General features: G+C 38.8%; 1 protein-coding gene across 2 annotated transcripts in view; it reads left to right on the top strand.

Annotated features, from left to right (window-relative positions):
* The window catches only part of KIT (KIT proto-oncogene, receptor tyrosine kinase), a 72,631-nt gene that overhangs the window by 46,613 nt on the left and 8,642 nt on the right, over positions 1-17,376 (top strand). For both annotated transcript variants that reach the window (XM_032774241.2, XM_032774240.2), the window contains 9 exons: positions 3,923-4,037; positions 5,340-5,533; positions 6,753-6,859; positions 6,948-7,074; positions 7,396-7,500; positions 7,584-7,694; positions 9,818-9,968; positions 11,868-11,956; positions 15,152-15,279. In XM_032774241.2, the coding sequence (XP_032630132.1) occupies positions 3,923-4,037; positions 5,340-5,533; positions 6,753-6,859; positions 6,948-7,074; positions 7,396-7,500; positions 7,584-7,694; positions 9,818-9,968; positions 11,868-11,956; positions 15,152-15,279 (1,127 nt within the window). The remainder of the gene's footprint in view (positions 1-3,922; positions 4,038-5,339; positions 5,534-6,752; positions 6,860-6,947; positions 7,075-7,395; positions 7,501-7,583; positions 7,695-9,817; positions 9,969-11,867; positions 11,957-15,151; positions 15,280-17,376) is intronic.

Below are 17,376 nucleotides of genomic sequence, written 5' to 3'. Positions count from 1 at the left end.
CCCCAGTACTGGCTAAAAAGCAAAGAAAGTTCTCCTACGTCCCGTAAAGGGAAGGAGAGAGTCGGAGGAGAGCTAAGACCCGCGCGGGGCAGCTCTTCCCGTCCAGATTTTGACCAGGCTCCATTTACCATTGAGCTGTCGAGTCCACTTTCAGACCCACCCGCCACCCTGGGAAACGGTAGAGGCATTCGGCCTCTGGCAGTGCCATCCACACCAAAGGCTTTTCAGGCTGCTAGGGACATACTGTCCCTGCCAGTGCCACCCACGCCGGCCATGGAAGAGTCCCGTTCGAGCGGTAAACCTGCCTTGGGACCCTTCCAACGGTCCCCATCAGTGCAGTACCGCTCCTCGCGGCTTCTCCATCATCGCACGTCTGAACAGCGCCACCAGCCCCTGGATGTGGGTTGGCTTGACTGCCAGAGTTCCCAGCATTGGTCCCCGGACTCTAGGCAGCATTCCTTGGGCTCTAGGTGTCGATCGCCAGCAGACTGGTGCAGATACGCAGAGGCACGACACCAGTCCCGAGAGTCCTGGTGCCGGGAGCACTTGAGCTGCTCTCTCAGCTCACAGCACCATTCCGGAGGGTTGAGATGCCTGGCTCCGGGTGTTGCTGGGTGTTGGAATGCAATGTCTCTCTGACACAGTCGTCTCTGCAGTCTATCCTGGATTACCTGCTTCACTTAAAGCACCAGGGCCTCACCTTCTCTTTGATCAAGGTGCACCTGGCAGCCATATCGGCCTTCCATCATCGTATCCAGGAGATCGGTATTCCCGACCAGGTTCCTGAAGGGCATTGAAAGGCACTTTCCGCCAACCTAGTCCTCTCCAGGCTCAGGGGTCAGCCCTTTGATCCCATGGCTTCTTGTTTGTGGAAGCTGACATTCCTTGTAGTGATTACCTCAGTGAGATGTGTCTCCGAGATTAGAGCCCTCACTTCAGAGCCCCCATACACAATATTCTGCAAGGACAAGGTCCAGCTGTGGCCTCATCCAGCTTTTCTGCCTAAGGTGGTGCCGCACGTCCATGGCAATCAGGATATATTCCTCCCGGTGTTCTGTCAGAAGCCTCACACAGCCAATGAGGAAAGATGGCTGCACACTCTGGATGTCCGGCATGCCTGGGGTTCTACCTGGAGGGCACCACGCCCTTCGGCAGATCAACCCAGGTCTTTATCGCAATAGCTGACAGGATGAAGACCTTCTGGTGTCCTCTCAGAGAATTTCAAATTGGATCACCACCTGCATCCATACTTGTTACGAGTTGGCGCAGGCTGTGTCTCTACCGATAGTGAAGGCCCATTTGACTAGAGTGCAGGCATCTTCAGCTGCCTTCCTGGCATATGTCCCTATCCAGGATATATGCAGGGCCACAATGTGGTCTTCAGTACACATGTTCACGATGCATTATGCCATCACTCAGCACCTGAGATGATGCTGGCTTTGGCAGAGCTGTGTTGCAATCGACATGTCCAGGAACTCCTACTCATCTCCAATGGTACTATACCTCCAATGGAATGGACATGAGCAAACACTCAAAGAAGAAAAGATGGTTACTCTTTTGTAATTGTTGTTCTTCAAGATGTGTTGCTCATGTCCATTCCATGACCCACCCTCTTTCCCCTCTGTTGGAGTTTTGGCAAGAAGGAACTCAGGGAGGGGGTTACTGGTTGCGCCCCTTGTACCGGTGCATACTCACGCTGCTCCAGAGGGTGCCAGAGCTGGTCCCCAAAGATATCACTGAGGGAAAAACTTCCAGCACTGGTGCACGTGGTGAGCACACACACCTACAATGGAATGGACATGAACAACACATCTCGAAGAACAACAGTTTTGAAAAGATAGCTGTCTTTTTATGCTCCTGTAACCAAGATCAGATTCAGGCCCAGCATCTCATAGTATATCACTTTTAGGTACTAGCTTGCATGTTGTTGTACTTGGCTTTTACTGAACAGTGGACCTGCATATTTTTTATTTTTGTTTCCTTCACCCAAAGCCAGAAAGGTCTAGATTCGGGCTTCACCCAACATGATATTTTTAAAGTATCTAATGTTCAATTTCCTCTTAAATTCAGGTTGACTATTAATTTGTCCTGCTCTTTCTAGCAATAATCTGTGCTGGATTGTATATTGCCCTGTGTGTACAGTATGTATTTCTAAGGAGTCGTGTTTGAGTTTGAAAGCAGTCATCAGTCAGTGAATATCAGATTTAGTTAAGTTAAAAAAATTCTGAATGTGACTGTCTTGGAATTGGGCCTTAAGAAAAAGTTAGATATTGTCCATGAAATCCCCCATTGTCCAAGATGTGCATGATCAGAATGTCCTACGCTAAATGTGCAAATAGAATCCAGTATATTGCAACAAGGTTAATTGTTTGATGCTTTGAATCAAACATTACATGCAAATTTAGAGGTGAAGGAGCTTTCAGTTCCTGAAACATGGCTCACTAGTAGATGAGGATACGATTGAGGATTTGAATGCATTTTATTGCATCAAGTTTAATTAGGAAGTAAAACGGACAATGAAATTCATATCCACAAACAAATTACAGTATATGGATCTCAGCTGGTGTAAATGTACATACTAGCTTCACTAAAGTCAATACAGCTTCATCAATTTACAGCACATGAGAATTTGGTCTTATGTGTCTATGAAAAATAATGCATTAAAAAGATCTTTTAATGGCATCTATGAATCACTCAATGTCCTTGGAGATTACAGCAGATTGAATCTTCCATTAGTGTCATTTACAGTTATTTGAAAAGAAGCTAAGGTACATATGGTGCTAAATGTGACTTCTGTGTTTATTAGAACTATCCAAATCCTCTATTAAATGAATCCTCACAGAGTGTTTTAGAAAAGTTGTCAAAACTCTGTTATTGTTATACTCTGTTATTGCCTGTTCTTCCAAAGATCTCAGAAACTGGATCACTATGTGGAAATTTTGCTTTATTGGTTCGTTCTCTTCTTGTGCTCAGATAACAATCTTTTAAATAAATACAGCAATATTGTTATTTCTTAATATTCTAAAACAAAATATAGTGTCTTGAGGAAAGGAAGCAGCTCAGTACAATGTTTTGTAAAGTAATGAATCAACTGTGACTTACTTTTTAGGAATTAATGCATTCATCCAAATATTAGTTTTATTTCCTACATGTGCAATCTCTTAAAAACAATTTTTGCTCATGTAAAAATCCAAGCCTGAACTACCAATGTCAATGTATTTGTAAATATACATCTATATTTTATTGTGCACTGTTTAAACTCATTTGGGCAGTGCCTTTGATATTTAATTTGCTGGGTAGCTTCTTACAACAATCTTGCTCTCTGTCAACTATGATCTAGAGAATTTGCAGGGTGTTTTAAAAACACAGCAAATCACAATTCTTAGTCGTTTCATTGTGGGAAATTCTTGTACATTTCATTTTAGTACCTTTCCTGGCTGCGTAATGATGTTGTTTTACATAAAAGACAGATGTATCTATCACACCACACTTCTGTTACAATATATTCACAATCATGAAAAAAACAGTGTTAATGCATGTTAGGAGGTTAATGGATGTTGGTAGGTTAAACTCTTGTCAGTTGTGATTGTGTCATTTTAAATTCTTGCACAGATCAAGTATTTTGCATTGGTTTACTTTTACTTTCTTTGGAAAATCTAGCCAAGACTGTCAAAATACAAATATTAAATTGAATATATTTTCATAGGTAGCCAATGTTAAGAATGATATTGTAGGAAAGATGTGGTCATATAGGCCCTGGTCCTGCAAAACGGTCATGCACACGCACAACATTGTGGAAATAAGTAGTCCAATGGAAGTCAAATGCATAAATGCTGACAAGATTAGGACCAGAATTAGTAATAAATCAGCATGCAAATTATTTATTCACCGAAAGCATGAGTATTGACTTATTTTATTGCAGCAAAACCAGAGATTCTCACTTCAGACAGACTTAGCAATGGCATGCTCCAGTGTGTAGCAGCTGGCTTCCCTGCCCCTACAATAGATTGGCGTTTTTGTCCAGGAACTGAGCAGAGGTGAGTATTTCCAGAATATACCTTAAAAGTGACCTGACACACCTGATTTAAAATTCAAGCAATAAGATGTTGAAAGAAGATAGTCAAATACCTGTTCAAATGTTGCATTATTTCTGTAAGCATAGTCTTGATTGTTTTAGGTTTGTGCTGTTTGGTGTTTTTTTTTGGTTTTGTTTTGTTCCTTGAAGGAAGGATACTCAGTGTATTTTACTGAATAGACATTAAAGGCCAAATTGATTTCTGCTGTAAGCCAGCTGACTACAAGGGCTTCACACCTTTTTACCCGGGGGTGAATTTGGCCCTATTTGTGTAACTTCACAGAATGACAATTACAGAAGAGTTTCTATATATGGCTATTATCTTTGGATTTATCATGTATAACACAATTTTCCAGGACACAGGATAATGACATTTCCATATATATACACAGTAGATCACATGTTAAATGTGTCTGGAGTTATTATGAAAATAAATTGCTAAATTACCAGGTCTCTAAGAAGATTGAGGTAGAATATTTATGAAACACATAAAATGCTCCTCACTTCTTCTGTCAGAGACATAGTACTAACAAGTCACATATCTCACTGGAATCATTTTTCTTAAGCCTAAAATAGTCTGGTTTTTTGGTCTTCTTAAGGAAAATCTGCACTGTTTTATAACTTATGTTACTGGTAATATTGCTAAAATTAGCATGCTTGCTTTTATATAGTAACGATGTCAAATTTTAACTTTACAATTGACTGGTCAAAAAAGAGTAAACATTTTTTTGACCAATTCATAGGATAGCTCTTAGAAACAACAACTTGTGAACCAGTGTTGGGTATTTAGTTCTTTGATACATATGGTGCTGTTCTAGGTTGGCCACAGATATATTTTTATCTTGTTATAACACAATGTCTCTGAATAAGTTGTTAACAGTGGGAGTTGAAACCAGGACCTACGGATCTAATAGCCTGAGCTAAAGAGCCAGGTTCCATAGCTCAAAGGCCGCAGTAGATTCATAAACCCTCTATATGGGGAGTAGACCAGAGAGTCTTATTGTGTCAGTATTGGTTAAGTTGTCATGGAGGATTTACATATACAATACTGCACACAGAGGAAAAAAAATATACTTCAGATCTGAAAAGTAGAGTATAAAAAGCCAGTTCTTCAGCTCAGTCCTTCAGTGGAGCTGTGTCAGTGTGCACAAGCTGAGACTCTGGCTGCAAATATCAAACTTTATCTTAGAAGAAAATTGAAATAATGAAGAATTTACTCCCAAGTATTTATCCATAAAGTGGTAATTGTCAATGTTTCTTCCAGGTGTTTTGATTCACCAGCTATATCTCCTGTGGATGTGAAGATCTATTCTAGAAATTCGTCCTTTCCATCATTTGGAAGGATAGTGGTTGAAAGTACCATTGACGCCAGCACGTTCAAAAACAATGGCACTATATCATGTGAGGCTTCCAATGAAGTTGCCAGAAGTACTGCTTTTTTCAACTTTGCTGTTAAAGGTAGTGGCCAAAATGAGACACAAATGTATAAAATGTAATTAAGGTGAAGGGATGTTTTAGCTCTGTGCATCACAAATAATTACAAGACCCATATTTTAAATACATTGCCTGGGGATTTGAAGTTTCTTTGGTACAGTGGTTCAGTAATATATTAAGCTACATTTCCTGTCATACTTCTTAAATGTTTGACTGTTACAACCTAGTAGACGTTTAATACTGAAATCTGTTAGCTTCCATTTTCTTCCATCGTATATGTAGTATAGTCTAGTGGCCAGAGCACCAGCCTAGGAGTCAGGAAAACTTTCTGCCACTGACCTGCTCAATAACGTTCCCACTCTGTGCCCTCTCACACCTTTGTCTGTCCTGTTTATTTAAGCTGTAATACAATGGGGCCCTGAGCTTGGTTGGAGTCTCTAGGTGCCACTATAATAAAAATAAATAAATTAACAACAACAACAGACTGCAAACACGCTGGTTAGAGGGTGCTAATGAGTTTTGGCCTCCATAGCAGCATAAAAGAAATTGCATTATTGTAAAAGTGGAAATGCCAAAATACTTATCAGTTGCAACCTGTATGTTGTTCTTTGTTGTTTCTTTTTTGCAAAAATGAAGGTTTCTTTGGTGTTCTTTTTGTATATTATATATGGAATATAGTATAGAAACAAAAATGGGTCAGATCTTAACAAGATCATGCAACTGTCCAATTCTCTGCTTCCAAAGACTATGTTGTAGAGAGCATATTAATCATTGGATAAGCTAAAAAATTGGGACTTAAAGAAAAAGTCTGTTAACTGAACTTCTCAAACTAATTTGACATGAATCCTGTTTTTAAAGCTAAAAATAATTGGTGAGAGCTGTCTTAATGGGCTAATGATAGAACTGTGTGCTACCATGCAGAAACCCTGAGTTTAATTGGTCTTGGTTTTATGCTTCCTAGTTTGATGGGACTGGAAGTGCTCAAAAAAATGAGCTAAACTGCATAGTTTCCAGGGTAAAGACATGTCTCAAGGTTTCATCAGGCAACATCTTCTTACCGTTCTGTCCATTCAGTCTTGAGGTGGAGGGAAGGGAAAAAGGGAAAATCATCTGCGCTCCAGCAGAAACAAAGAATATTCCCTGAGGAAGAAAAACAATTAGGGGGATAAAGATTTGATATTTAATGATCCTTTAAATGTTGGGTTTCTTGTTCAAATTTAAACAAAACTTTGTCTCTTTCTAGAACGTATCAGTACCCACACCCTCTTCACTCCTTTACTGATAGGGTTTGGAGTAGCAGCAGGACTGATGTGCATCATAGTAATGATTCTTGTGTACAAATATCTACAGGTAAAATCAGACTCACACATTCATCTTTGTTCTTCTTGTTGAAGTTTTAGCAGTAAAATGGTGATTTTTCTCTTTTTTTTCTCCCTAGAAACCCAAATATGAAGTTCAGTGGAAAGTTGTTGAAGAAATAAATGGAAACAACTATGTTTATATAGACCCAACACAGCTTCCTTATGATCAGAAATGGGAGTTTCCTAGGAACCGATTGAGTTTTGGTTAGTTTAGGTTTAATTTAACTTCATCTCCAATGTGAAATTTTCAATCCCTGTAATACGAGACCTTGTCATGAAAGCATAGCATTTGCTATCAATAGTATATTGCATAGTAAAGTGTATAATACTGACAACTGCTACTTTTGCATGCAGTTTGAGGAAGAAGTTTCCTGTCTTAAACTACTTCCATTTTCTTTGAGACAAATAAATAGGCTTAAATTGATCCAATAATCTACTACTGATCTTTTTTAAATATAAAGCAAAAAGAACCACTGATAGTTAAAATTTTGTGACATTCATTAAAAGTTGTCTGACAATTTTTAGGTAAAACTCTTGGTGCTGGAGCTTTTGGGAAAGTTGTGGAGGCTACTGCATATGGTCTATTTAAATCTGATGCTGCAATGACAGTAGCAGTAAAAATGCTCAAACGTAAGTTTCTACTATGTACAATATTCTTTTTTCCTAACTTTGTTGTATACTGAATTTGCTAAACAACATGTTTTTCATTCCAGCAAGTGCCCATTTAACAGAGAGAGAAGCCTTAATGTCTGAACTCAAAGTTCTGAGTTACCTTGGTAACCATATTAATATTGTGAATCTACTTGGAGCCTGCACTGTTGGAGGTAAAGTTCTGAGATTATTGGATTTTTGTAATTGCCTTATTGTAGAAGTAGAAACCTATTCTGTACAAAACTTGAATTGCTTAGACACGATGAAATGTTTAACCTTCTCATGTAAGGCCTTTCTTCTAGACTTGAGACCATATTAAGAAATCCACGCAAAAACCCCAGAAGACCAGAGTAATTCTGGCTAGAAATGAAGATTAGTGTTTTGCTGACATGGCCACGCACAGTCCATTTCTGGACTCCATCGGATTGGCATATAAAACAGCTTCCTCTTAAGGGTTCACAAAAATGGGCTGTCTATGTTAGTCGTCCGCAACATCAGCTTCCAAAAATGAGAACAGATGTTAAAAGGGCATGATTAGTTTTGAGGAAAAAAAACTGGGAGGAGCGGCAATCTGATAACAGCCTTTAAATATGTTAAAGTCTGCTATAAAGAGAATGGACATCAATTGTCCTCTATGTCCGCTGAAGATAAAATAAAAAATAACGGGCTTAATGTGCACCAAGGGAGATTCAGATTAGATACTAGGAAGAACTTTAACTATAAGGGTAGTTAAGTTCTGAAATCATCTTCCAAGGGAGATTGTCCAACTTATTCTTAAAAGCCTCCAATGATATGGACTCCACAAACACCTGTCAAGGATAGTCTAGATTTTCTTGGTCCATCCACAGAGCAGGAGGCTGGACTTGATGACTTCCTGCGGTCCTTTTCAGCCCTTCCTTTCTAGGATTCTATGGTTTTATGGATTCCTAGTGTCTGAACTGAGTTATTCAATACTATTTACTGTAGAACTGGTATGTGTATTATCTTGTACAGTCCTCAAATAATCTATTTAAACTGCAACAAACTTTATTGGAATATTAGGGTTATTAATTCTAAATACTTAGTCAAAAAATGAAAATCATAAAGTTCTCAAAGGAAATAACTTTGTTTACTTTGCACATCCTGGACGTTTTGGTTTTATTTATTTAGGAACATAAACAGTAATGTTAATGTGCATACATAAAATCCAGCAAATAATTGAAGCTTATATACAGTGATTTCTTAACTTTGGGTCATTTAAATTTGTAATCTGCATGTTATGCTAACATAAATGTTTGCACTTTTTAATTTCTTCATTTTACTTTTCAAAGGAAAAAATCTTGGAAAAATTCAGAGTTTTAGACTTATGCGCAAAACATTCCACCCTTTCACCTTCGCATAATTCAAAAAAACGACTGAAGGGATTTGGTTCAAATAAGCCACAAAGCAAATTCTATGGGCTGAATCAATGCATGGACTATTTCAGACAGAAAAGAGAATTTTATAAAGTATAAGCTTATGAAAATAAAGGGTTTGTAATAATCCTGATGTAATCTTAACTATAGTATTTGCTCTTATGAAAGTCATAATTATTAAACTAAAGAAAAGTTCTGAGGAGATACTGGTACAGAATGATCCTGCGAATGAAATATTGGGCAGCATTATTACATATTCAAGTGCCTTCACTGCAGTCATTCATTCAGAAAACATACATATGATCTATAAATCTGTGCTGTAGGTGACTTTTAATTCCCCTTTTAAATTTCATTTTAATATTCTAAGGTCTAGTGTAACTTAGTTTTCTGTCTCAGCAGACTGTTCTATGTGAATGATTTTTCCCATTATACTGGAGAGTATAACACCCTACATTATTTAAAAACATAGCTGAAAGAACTCGAAGCTCTGCTGTAAACAGAAGTGAATCAAAAGGATTAATGTTTGAAGCCTCTTACTCTAATGTTTGGAACAAATAACTTCCTTCAGGAAGTGAGCAAAATCATACAGATGTGTCTGGCCAGAAACATCACCACATGAAGAGGGAAAAAAAGACTTGTTTAATTTTTATACAATGTGATACTATTGATGGGGAAAAATTAATTGGGAATGACATAGCTTTAAGTGCACAATAGTAACTAGTCCATGAAAGAGGAAACTGCTGCTCTAACTTCACTATGACTTTTCATGTCTAGACAAGGCTGTGTAGTGTGACTTCAAATAGGACATTTTGTGTGTTTAGTTGAATAATATTTTTGTATGAGATTTTTGACTCTGAAAGCAAAGCTTATACCCATCTTTTAAACTCCCTCTGCATCTGTAGGCCCCACTCTAGTCATCACAGAATATTGCTGCTATGGTGATCTTTTGAATTTTCTGCGAAGGAAACGTGATTCATTTATTTGCCCAAAGCATGACGAATATGCAGAAACAGCAGTTTACGAGAACCTTCTGCATCAAAAAGAGCCTACATGGTAAGAATAATCTGTCAATACATAAAGGCGTAGCCAGAAGGTTCAGAGGGAGGGTAAATCAAAGCTGATCTAGTGAAAATAAATCACAAGAGGGCTTTTGTGTGGTGTTTTCTAAAGATTGCCTAAATTTATTTTAAAAAAACCAATTTAAAAAGATTTAATTTTTACAAGTAAGTTGTTTGTGGCTTGTTTTAAAGATTATAGTTCAAATTATTTCATAACACTTCTGTTTTTACTGATTCAATGGCTTTTCTATGATTGTGTCCAGTGGCGTTCCTTGGATCAAAAATGTCCATCTTTATTTTTAGTTATCATTACTGCTAATGATTGGCAGTTAGTTTGCAACATAAATGACAATATGGCCAATGTTGTTGTGTTATAGCACTCTGTTGTCATGAGTTCCTGCATTTGCAAATGGCTTTTAACAAGAGAAATAATGCCTTTCAGTATTGCATTAAATTACAAAAGATCTTGTGACAAAAGACCCTTTGCCACCATTTTGAAGTTAGGATTTCTCCAACCATTGTTCTTGAACTCTTTTTCCCCCCAGTGTTCATCCACTTGTATATTATTAAGTAATTCAATTTAAGATACAGCCCATCTGTGCAAAGGTTCTTCTAATTCCTTCTTTTCTTTAAAGTACTGAATGTTATTTGCCAAACCTTCACTTGTATAGCAATAAAGGACCCTCTCTATATTTCAGTCTGTACTTTGCAGCATTGAGCCCATTACTCTACTTTAACAAACTGAAATTAAAGAGACTCCAACAGAGCTCTTAGTAGGAGTTAAAGCACTTTGCTACAGTAGGAAGTTATGTCCCTTTGGTGTTAAGGATGCATCTGTCACATCACTATTGTGCTGTAACACCTTCAAGAGAGGAATGGTCATGTTAGATCGGTACATGGACAGACAACACTGCAGATACCACCGGTATGTTTAAGGAAGTGGTTCTGGTGTTTCCATTTGAATTCCACCATGAGGTTATGACTCCTGCTGGAGGTGCCATCTTTCAAATATGATAAAGCTGAGAATCCCATTATTTGAGTTTCACATAGACCTTTTCTGTAGAAGGTTGGATGGGAAGTGTAGACTGTAGAGTCTTTACCAAATTTGAGTATTGCTGTATGCTGTTGAATTGTAGCTGCATAACACCCCAGAGGGCTCTGTGCTTCAGTGGAGGGGTGAAGTATTTAATTACCTCTCAGGTTTGTTGTGAGAGCAAACGTAATGTTTGCAAAGTGATTAGATATTCTGGGATAAAAGGTGCTGTATAGGGCAGGGTAAAGTGAATGTGTGTCCATATAGTTAAAAAAGATACTAAATAGAAAAATATTCATTCTTCATTGTAACTCCCTAGGTATATATTTATAAACTGTGTAATTAGAGTCCATACATTTGAATATGCATAGAGATGGGAAAACTGTATTTTTTAAAAATCAAATTCCCTCCAAGTTATGCTGATTTCTGCAACCAAACTTGAACCTTTTTGGAATTTCTGATGTTCAGTTAACTTTTCTCCCAATTTTTATCTTCTGAATTTCAACTGAAACTTGAATTACCAAATATATTGATAAAAGCGGTCCTGATTAGAAGGAAACATTAGAATGACATCAGAAATATCTAGCCATTTCTTTTCCAGACTCAGCCTTAACTATTAAGAATATAAACACCAATTTTTTGGGTGCTTATCTGAGCTAAACTCCAGACTTTGAGATCAGACCATCATTTATTCTATAATGCACATCCTTATAGCCTGTTTTGTCAAATCTTACTCAATTATTTTTAAAAGGAAAACAAAAATATACAAACACTCACAAACCATATTTTTTTCCAGTGCTGTTTGTAAAATTTTAGATTCAGATTTGTTCTTAATGTTTTTATGCTAAATTATCCACACAGTGATGTCAATAATAAATACATGGACATGAAACCAGGAGTCTCTTATGTTGTTCCACCAAAAGCAGATAAAAGAAGATCAGGGAGGACAGGTAAGTACTTATCCAGAAATCTAACCCACATCCTATAGAACAAAGAGGGCTTTCTGATTTCTTTTCAGTTTTAAAATGATCTTTGCTGATGGATGTGTCCAATTAAAACCCTAATTCAATGTGACAGGGATTAAAAAAAATAAACTCAGTTAAAAAGGCTTCATATGTCTATGTTGTAAAAATATTCAGATGATTATTCTACCATTTTGGTAATGGATATTATTAGAAGCAAGAGGAAAAATCAAGGACATGGTAGGTCTTTTACTCAATGCGGCGGAAAAAACAATAACAGAAAATGTGGAAATGTCAGAAGTGCTAAGTGATTTTTTTGTTTTTTTTCATCAAAAACTTTAATAGCAATTGGACATCTAACATAGTAAATGTCAATGAATATGAGGTAGGATCAGCAGCTAAAATAGGGAAAGAACAACTTAAAAATTACTTAAACAAGTTAGATGTCTTCAAGTCATTGGGACCTGATGGAATATATCCTAAAATACTCAAGGAGCTGACAGAAGAGATATCTAAGTCATTAGCGATTATCTGTGAAAAGTCATGGAAGACTAGAGAGATTCTGGAGGACTAAAAAGGGCAAATGTAGTGCCAATTTATAAAAAGGGGAATACGGACAATCTGGGGAGCTACAGACCAGTCAGCATAACCTCAATACCTGGAAAGATAATGGAGCAAATAATTAAGCAATCAACTTGCAAATGCCTAGAAGAATAATAAGGTGATAAGTAACAGTCAGCATGGATTTGTCAAGGACTAACCATGTCAAACCAACCTAATAGCGTTCTTTGACAGGGTAACAAGCCTTGCAGATGGGCAGAAGCAGTAGATGTGGTATATCTTGACTTTAGTAAGGCTTTTGATGCTGTCTCGCATGACCATCTTATAAACAAACTAGGGAAATACAACCTAGATGGAGCTGCTATAAGGATGTGTGAATAACTGGTTGGAAAACCATTTCCAAAGAGTAGTTATCAGTGTTTAATAGTCAAGCTGGAAGGGCAAACCAAGTGAGGTCCCACAGGGATCAGTTCTTGATCCAATTCTGTTCAATATTTTCATCAATGATTTAGGTAATGGCATAGAGAGTACACTTACAAAGTTTGAGGATGACACCAAGCTGGGAGGGGTTGCAAATGCTTTCGAAGATAGGATTAAAATTCAAAATGATCTGGAAAAACTGGAGAAATGGTCTGAAGTAAATAGGATGAAATTCAATAAGGACAAATGCAAAGTACTCCCCTTGGGAAGGAACAATCAGTTGACACAGAAATGGGAAATGACTGTCTAGGAAGAAGTAGTGGAGAAAGGAATTTGGCTATTATAGTGGATCACAAGCTAAATATGAATCAACAGTTGCAAGAATCACTGTTGCAAAAAAAGACAAACAAAAAACCATCATTCTGGGGTGTATAACAGGAGTGTTGTAAGTAAGACATGAGAAGTAATTCTTCCATTTTACTCCATGCTGATTAGGCCTCAACTGGAGTCCAGTTGTGTCCAGTTCTGGGCACCACATTTCAGGAAAGATGTGGACAAACTGGAGAAAGTCCAGAGAAGAGCAAACAAACATGATTAAAGGTCTAGAAAACATGACCTATGAGGGATGACTGAAAAAATTAGATTTGTTTAGTCAGGAGAAGAGAAGACTGAGGGGAGACATAACAGTTTTCAAGTACATAAAAGGTCATTACAAAGAGAAAGAAGACAAATTGTTCTGTATAATCTCTGAGGATAGGACAAGGAGCAATGGGGAGGTTTAGGTTGGACATTAGGAAAAACTTCCAAGCTGTCAGGGTAGTTAAGCACTGGAATAAATTGCCTAGGGAGAGTATGGACTTTCTCTCATTGGAGATTTTTAACAGCAGGTTTGACAAACACCTGTCAGGGATGGTCAGATAATGCTTTGATAATCCAGTCCCCTGCACTCAAGGCAGGGCTTTGGACTATCAGACCTCTTGAGGTCCCTTCCAGTCCTATGATTGTATGTATTTTGGCAAAGCTCCAAGCCTGTATTGGTGGGTCCCATGATTCCAGGTGGATTCAGTGGCCTCAGAAGCTCACTAAGACCCTCGGTGTGACCTCCCTTTCTCAGTGTACTGGCAAAGGTCACAGCTTATTGAGCTACTTTCATCACAGGCCAGTATGGGAGGTGAGAAGGTGGAATACCTACAGTCTCTGTTGCTTGTTAGAGCTCAGTAGGTGCAGTTCGGCCTCCTGTCTGGACCAAAGTCTGCTTCCCCTCTCAAGAGGATCTCTGTAGAGTAGGGGTAGGCAAACTATGGCATGGGTGCCAAAGGCAGCACGCAGGCTGATTTTCAGTGGCACTCCCACTGCCCCCCGGGTCCTGGCTACCAGTCCGGGGGGCTCTACATTTTAATCTAATTTTAAATAAAGCTGCTTAAACATTTTAAAAACCTTATTTACTTTACATACAACAATAGTTTAGTTCTATATTATAGACTTACAGAAAGAGACCTTCTAAAAACATTAAAATGTATTATTGGCATGCAAAACCTTAAATTAGAGTGAATAAATGAAGACTCGACTACACCACTTCTGAAAGGTTGCTGACCCCTGCTGTAGAGCATGGGGGAAGGGGACCCCAGGCCCATCCTCTACTCTGGGTTCCAGCCTAGGGGCCCTAATGATAGCAGCTTTCGGTGGCTTCCCCTCATCACCAGAGCTGCTTTGATTCCCTGGGCCACTTCCCCCATGATCCCCTTTTCCTAGCTTCACCCTTACCTCAGTATTCAGCAACACTTCTTCTCCTCCAGATTCTTTCACCTGGGCTTCCTTGAGGGAACCGAAGGAGAGATTTTAAGCAGTATGAGTAGGACCATGATTAGTTCCAGCTGTCTCCATTAGCCTAACAGCCTTAACTGACCCTTTGCTGGTTAATTAGTGTCAGGTGCCTGCATTAGCCTAACAAACTTAACTGGTTTAATTGGTGTCAGGTGACTTGATTGGCCTGGAGGAGCCTTTGTTTGGCTACCCAGGGAACAGAGATCTGCTCATCCTGAGGCTGATATACTCTTTTATAGCCTTATGGTCTGAGTCCGTCACAGTATGGATTGAGTTTCCTTATTTATTCACACCACATTCTGATAAATATAAGCCAAATATGTTTCCTGGCAATCATACTTAGTCCATTTACAAAGTGTTTGCATTTGTGTTGCTTAGGATCATATATGGATCAAGATGTTACCATTGCCATATTAGAAGATGATGAATTGGCTCTGGACATTGAAGTTCTACTAAGTTTTTCTTATCAGGTGGCAAAAGGCATGAGCTTCCTTGCCTCCAAAAATGTAAGTTGTGAATATGAGTGACAGGTTTTCTTCACAGATTGACATTTTAAAACATGACCATTTCACCTGTTATGTAATCTTTTAAACAAATACTGCAAATTAACAGGGTTCTGCTGTACTGGTCTATTCCTTTGTGTAACTCTAGTCCTGCATTTTACCAGCCTAGAGTTTTGCACTGAAAAGTGCTAGTCTGTTCAGAATTAATTTTCCCTGGACTTTACTTGTATAAAGAAAAACCTCTAGGCTATCTCTGGGAGTACAATGCTCAAAAGGCAGCAGGATTGTTGCATTTCCACTACTGAGGGCACAGGGAATTGGAGAGCTCCTTCAGTGTATGGAACAGAGCAATGCTATGGCTCTGTGCTCAGAAGTGTGAAGGGAGGGATAGGCCTGAGGAGTTGTAAGGGTATATGCACCATATCCACAAACTCCACTGACTGTGTGTGTGTGGAGAAAGCAGGAGCAGCAGATCATTTTCTGTTGCTCCTTCCCATGTCCTACGGTTGGGGATGAGGATTTTGGCCTATAGAAGGGGTGGCCAAACTGCAGCTCTTTTACAGTTAAAATGTGGCTCACGGAGCCCCCCCGTTCTCCACCTACCAGACTGGTGGGGAGCTCGGGGCTTCTGCCCTGCAGCAGGGTGATGGGGCTAGGGGCTTCTGCCTAGCAGGGGGCAAGGGGGTCTTGGGGCTTCAGCCCTGCAGAGTGCAACTGCCGGAGATCAAGGCTTCAGCAGGAGCAGGGCTGAATCCACGGAGGCATGTCCCGTGGGGCTGACTCCCTGAGACCCCCTTTCCTGCTGGGCAAAAGCCCTCAGTCCCACCACCCCACTGCAGGACAGAAGCCCCACTCCAGCTGGCCTGCCTGGCTCTCGAACTTCTGAAGATTGTCGTAGCTCGGGTCCGAGGGACAGTAAGTTTGGCCACCCCTGGTCTATAGCCTTTGTCTCCTGGAGCACGTGGCCAGTCTAATAAAAGTTCTGTCTGGTTTTTGGTGCCATCTGATCCCACACAAGCCCTGAAGACTTAATTTTTCAGGGACTTTTATAGTGTGGAAACTAGATAGAATTTGTGAATGAATCTGATCTTCAAAACAGAAGATCCCTCCAAAAAAGAGAGTAAAATCATGAATATTTTAGATGGCTTCTCTGTGACATCCGTGAACAGTTTACAAACTGAAGAGCATTAGAAGACCGCTGAAGAGAGGTCTATTTGTACACAATGTATGTATGTTCAGAATTAAACCCTGGTCAATCTGATACTTTTGAACCATAGAACACCTTCTTAAACAAGTGTATCATTACAGGATGGGTATTTTCAAAGTTTTGGTTTAACATATGGGATACTTTTTGTTTCCTACCTTTGTAACTTTTTAAAAAACATTAAAATCAACATAGAGACCCACAAATTGTTTTCATTTGGACACACTCAGTTTGTTCCATGCTTTCTAAATGTTTCATAGGAAAAAATATGGAATATCAGAAATTTAGAACTATTAATAATGTCCCTACAATTTGGTAATTAATGTGAAAAAAGTAACAAAATCTAGGGACATTATATTGTACAGTATATTTTGAATCCGCTGTAAAAACAAATATATGTAATTTTAAACCCCCTGCCACACAAACAACACTACATTAAGTGTGGGATATTCAAAAGTATAAATGTTGGCCTACTTCAGCTCCTGTTGAAGTCAATGATGAAACTTCAGCAGAAGTGTAGAATGTTGAGTAGTATTTTCGAACCTCCCATCCTAAAAGCACATTGCTTCACTTTGCAGTCTGAATCTGCCTTAACTCCACTCCTTTGTGTGAACATGTTAGTGTCATAAATAGATAGCTACGGATTATAATCGTTTCTTTTACCTGTAAAGGGTTAACAAAGGGAACCAAACACCTGACAAGAGGACCAATCAGGAAACCAGATTTTTTAAAAGCTTAAGGGAAGGAATTTGTGGGTCGTCTTTGTCTTGGGTCTGTGTCTTTTGTCTGTCTCTCAGCTATGGGAAGGTTCTTTCTATCTTCTAATCTTCTGTTTCCAAATTGTAAGTACAGGTAGAAAAACAATATAGGCTTTTATGTTGTTTTGGTTGTATTTA

Source organism: Chelonoidis abingdonii, chromosome 5, assembly GCF_003597395.2.
Source record: "Chelonoidis abingdonii isolate Lonesome George chromosome 5, CheloAbing_2.0, whole genome shotgun sequence".
NCBI classification, from domain to species: Eukaryota; Metazoa; Chordata; order Testudines; family Testudinidae; genus Chelonoidis; species Chelonoidis abingdonii.
This window is presented reverse-complemented; position numbering and strand designations above follow the sequence as displayed.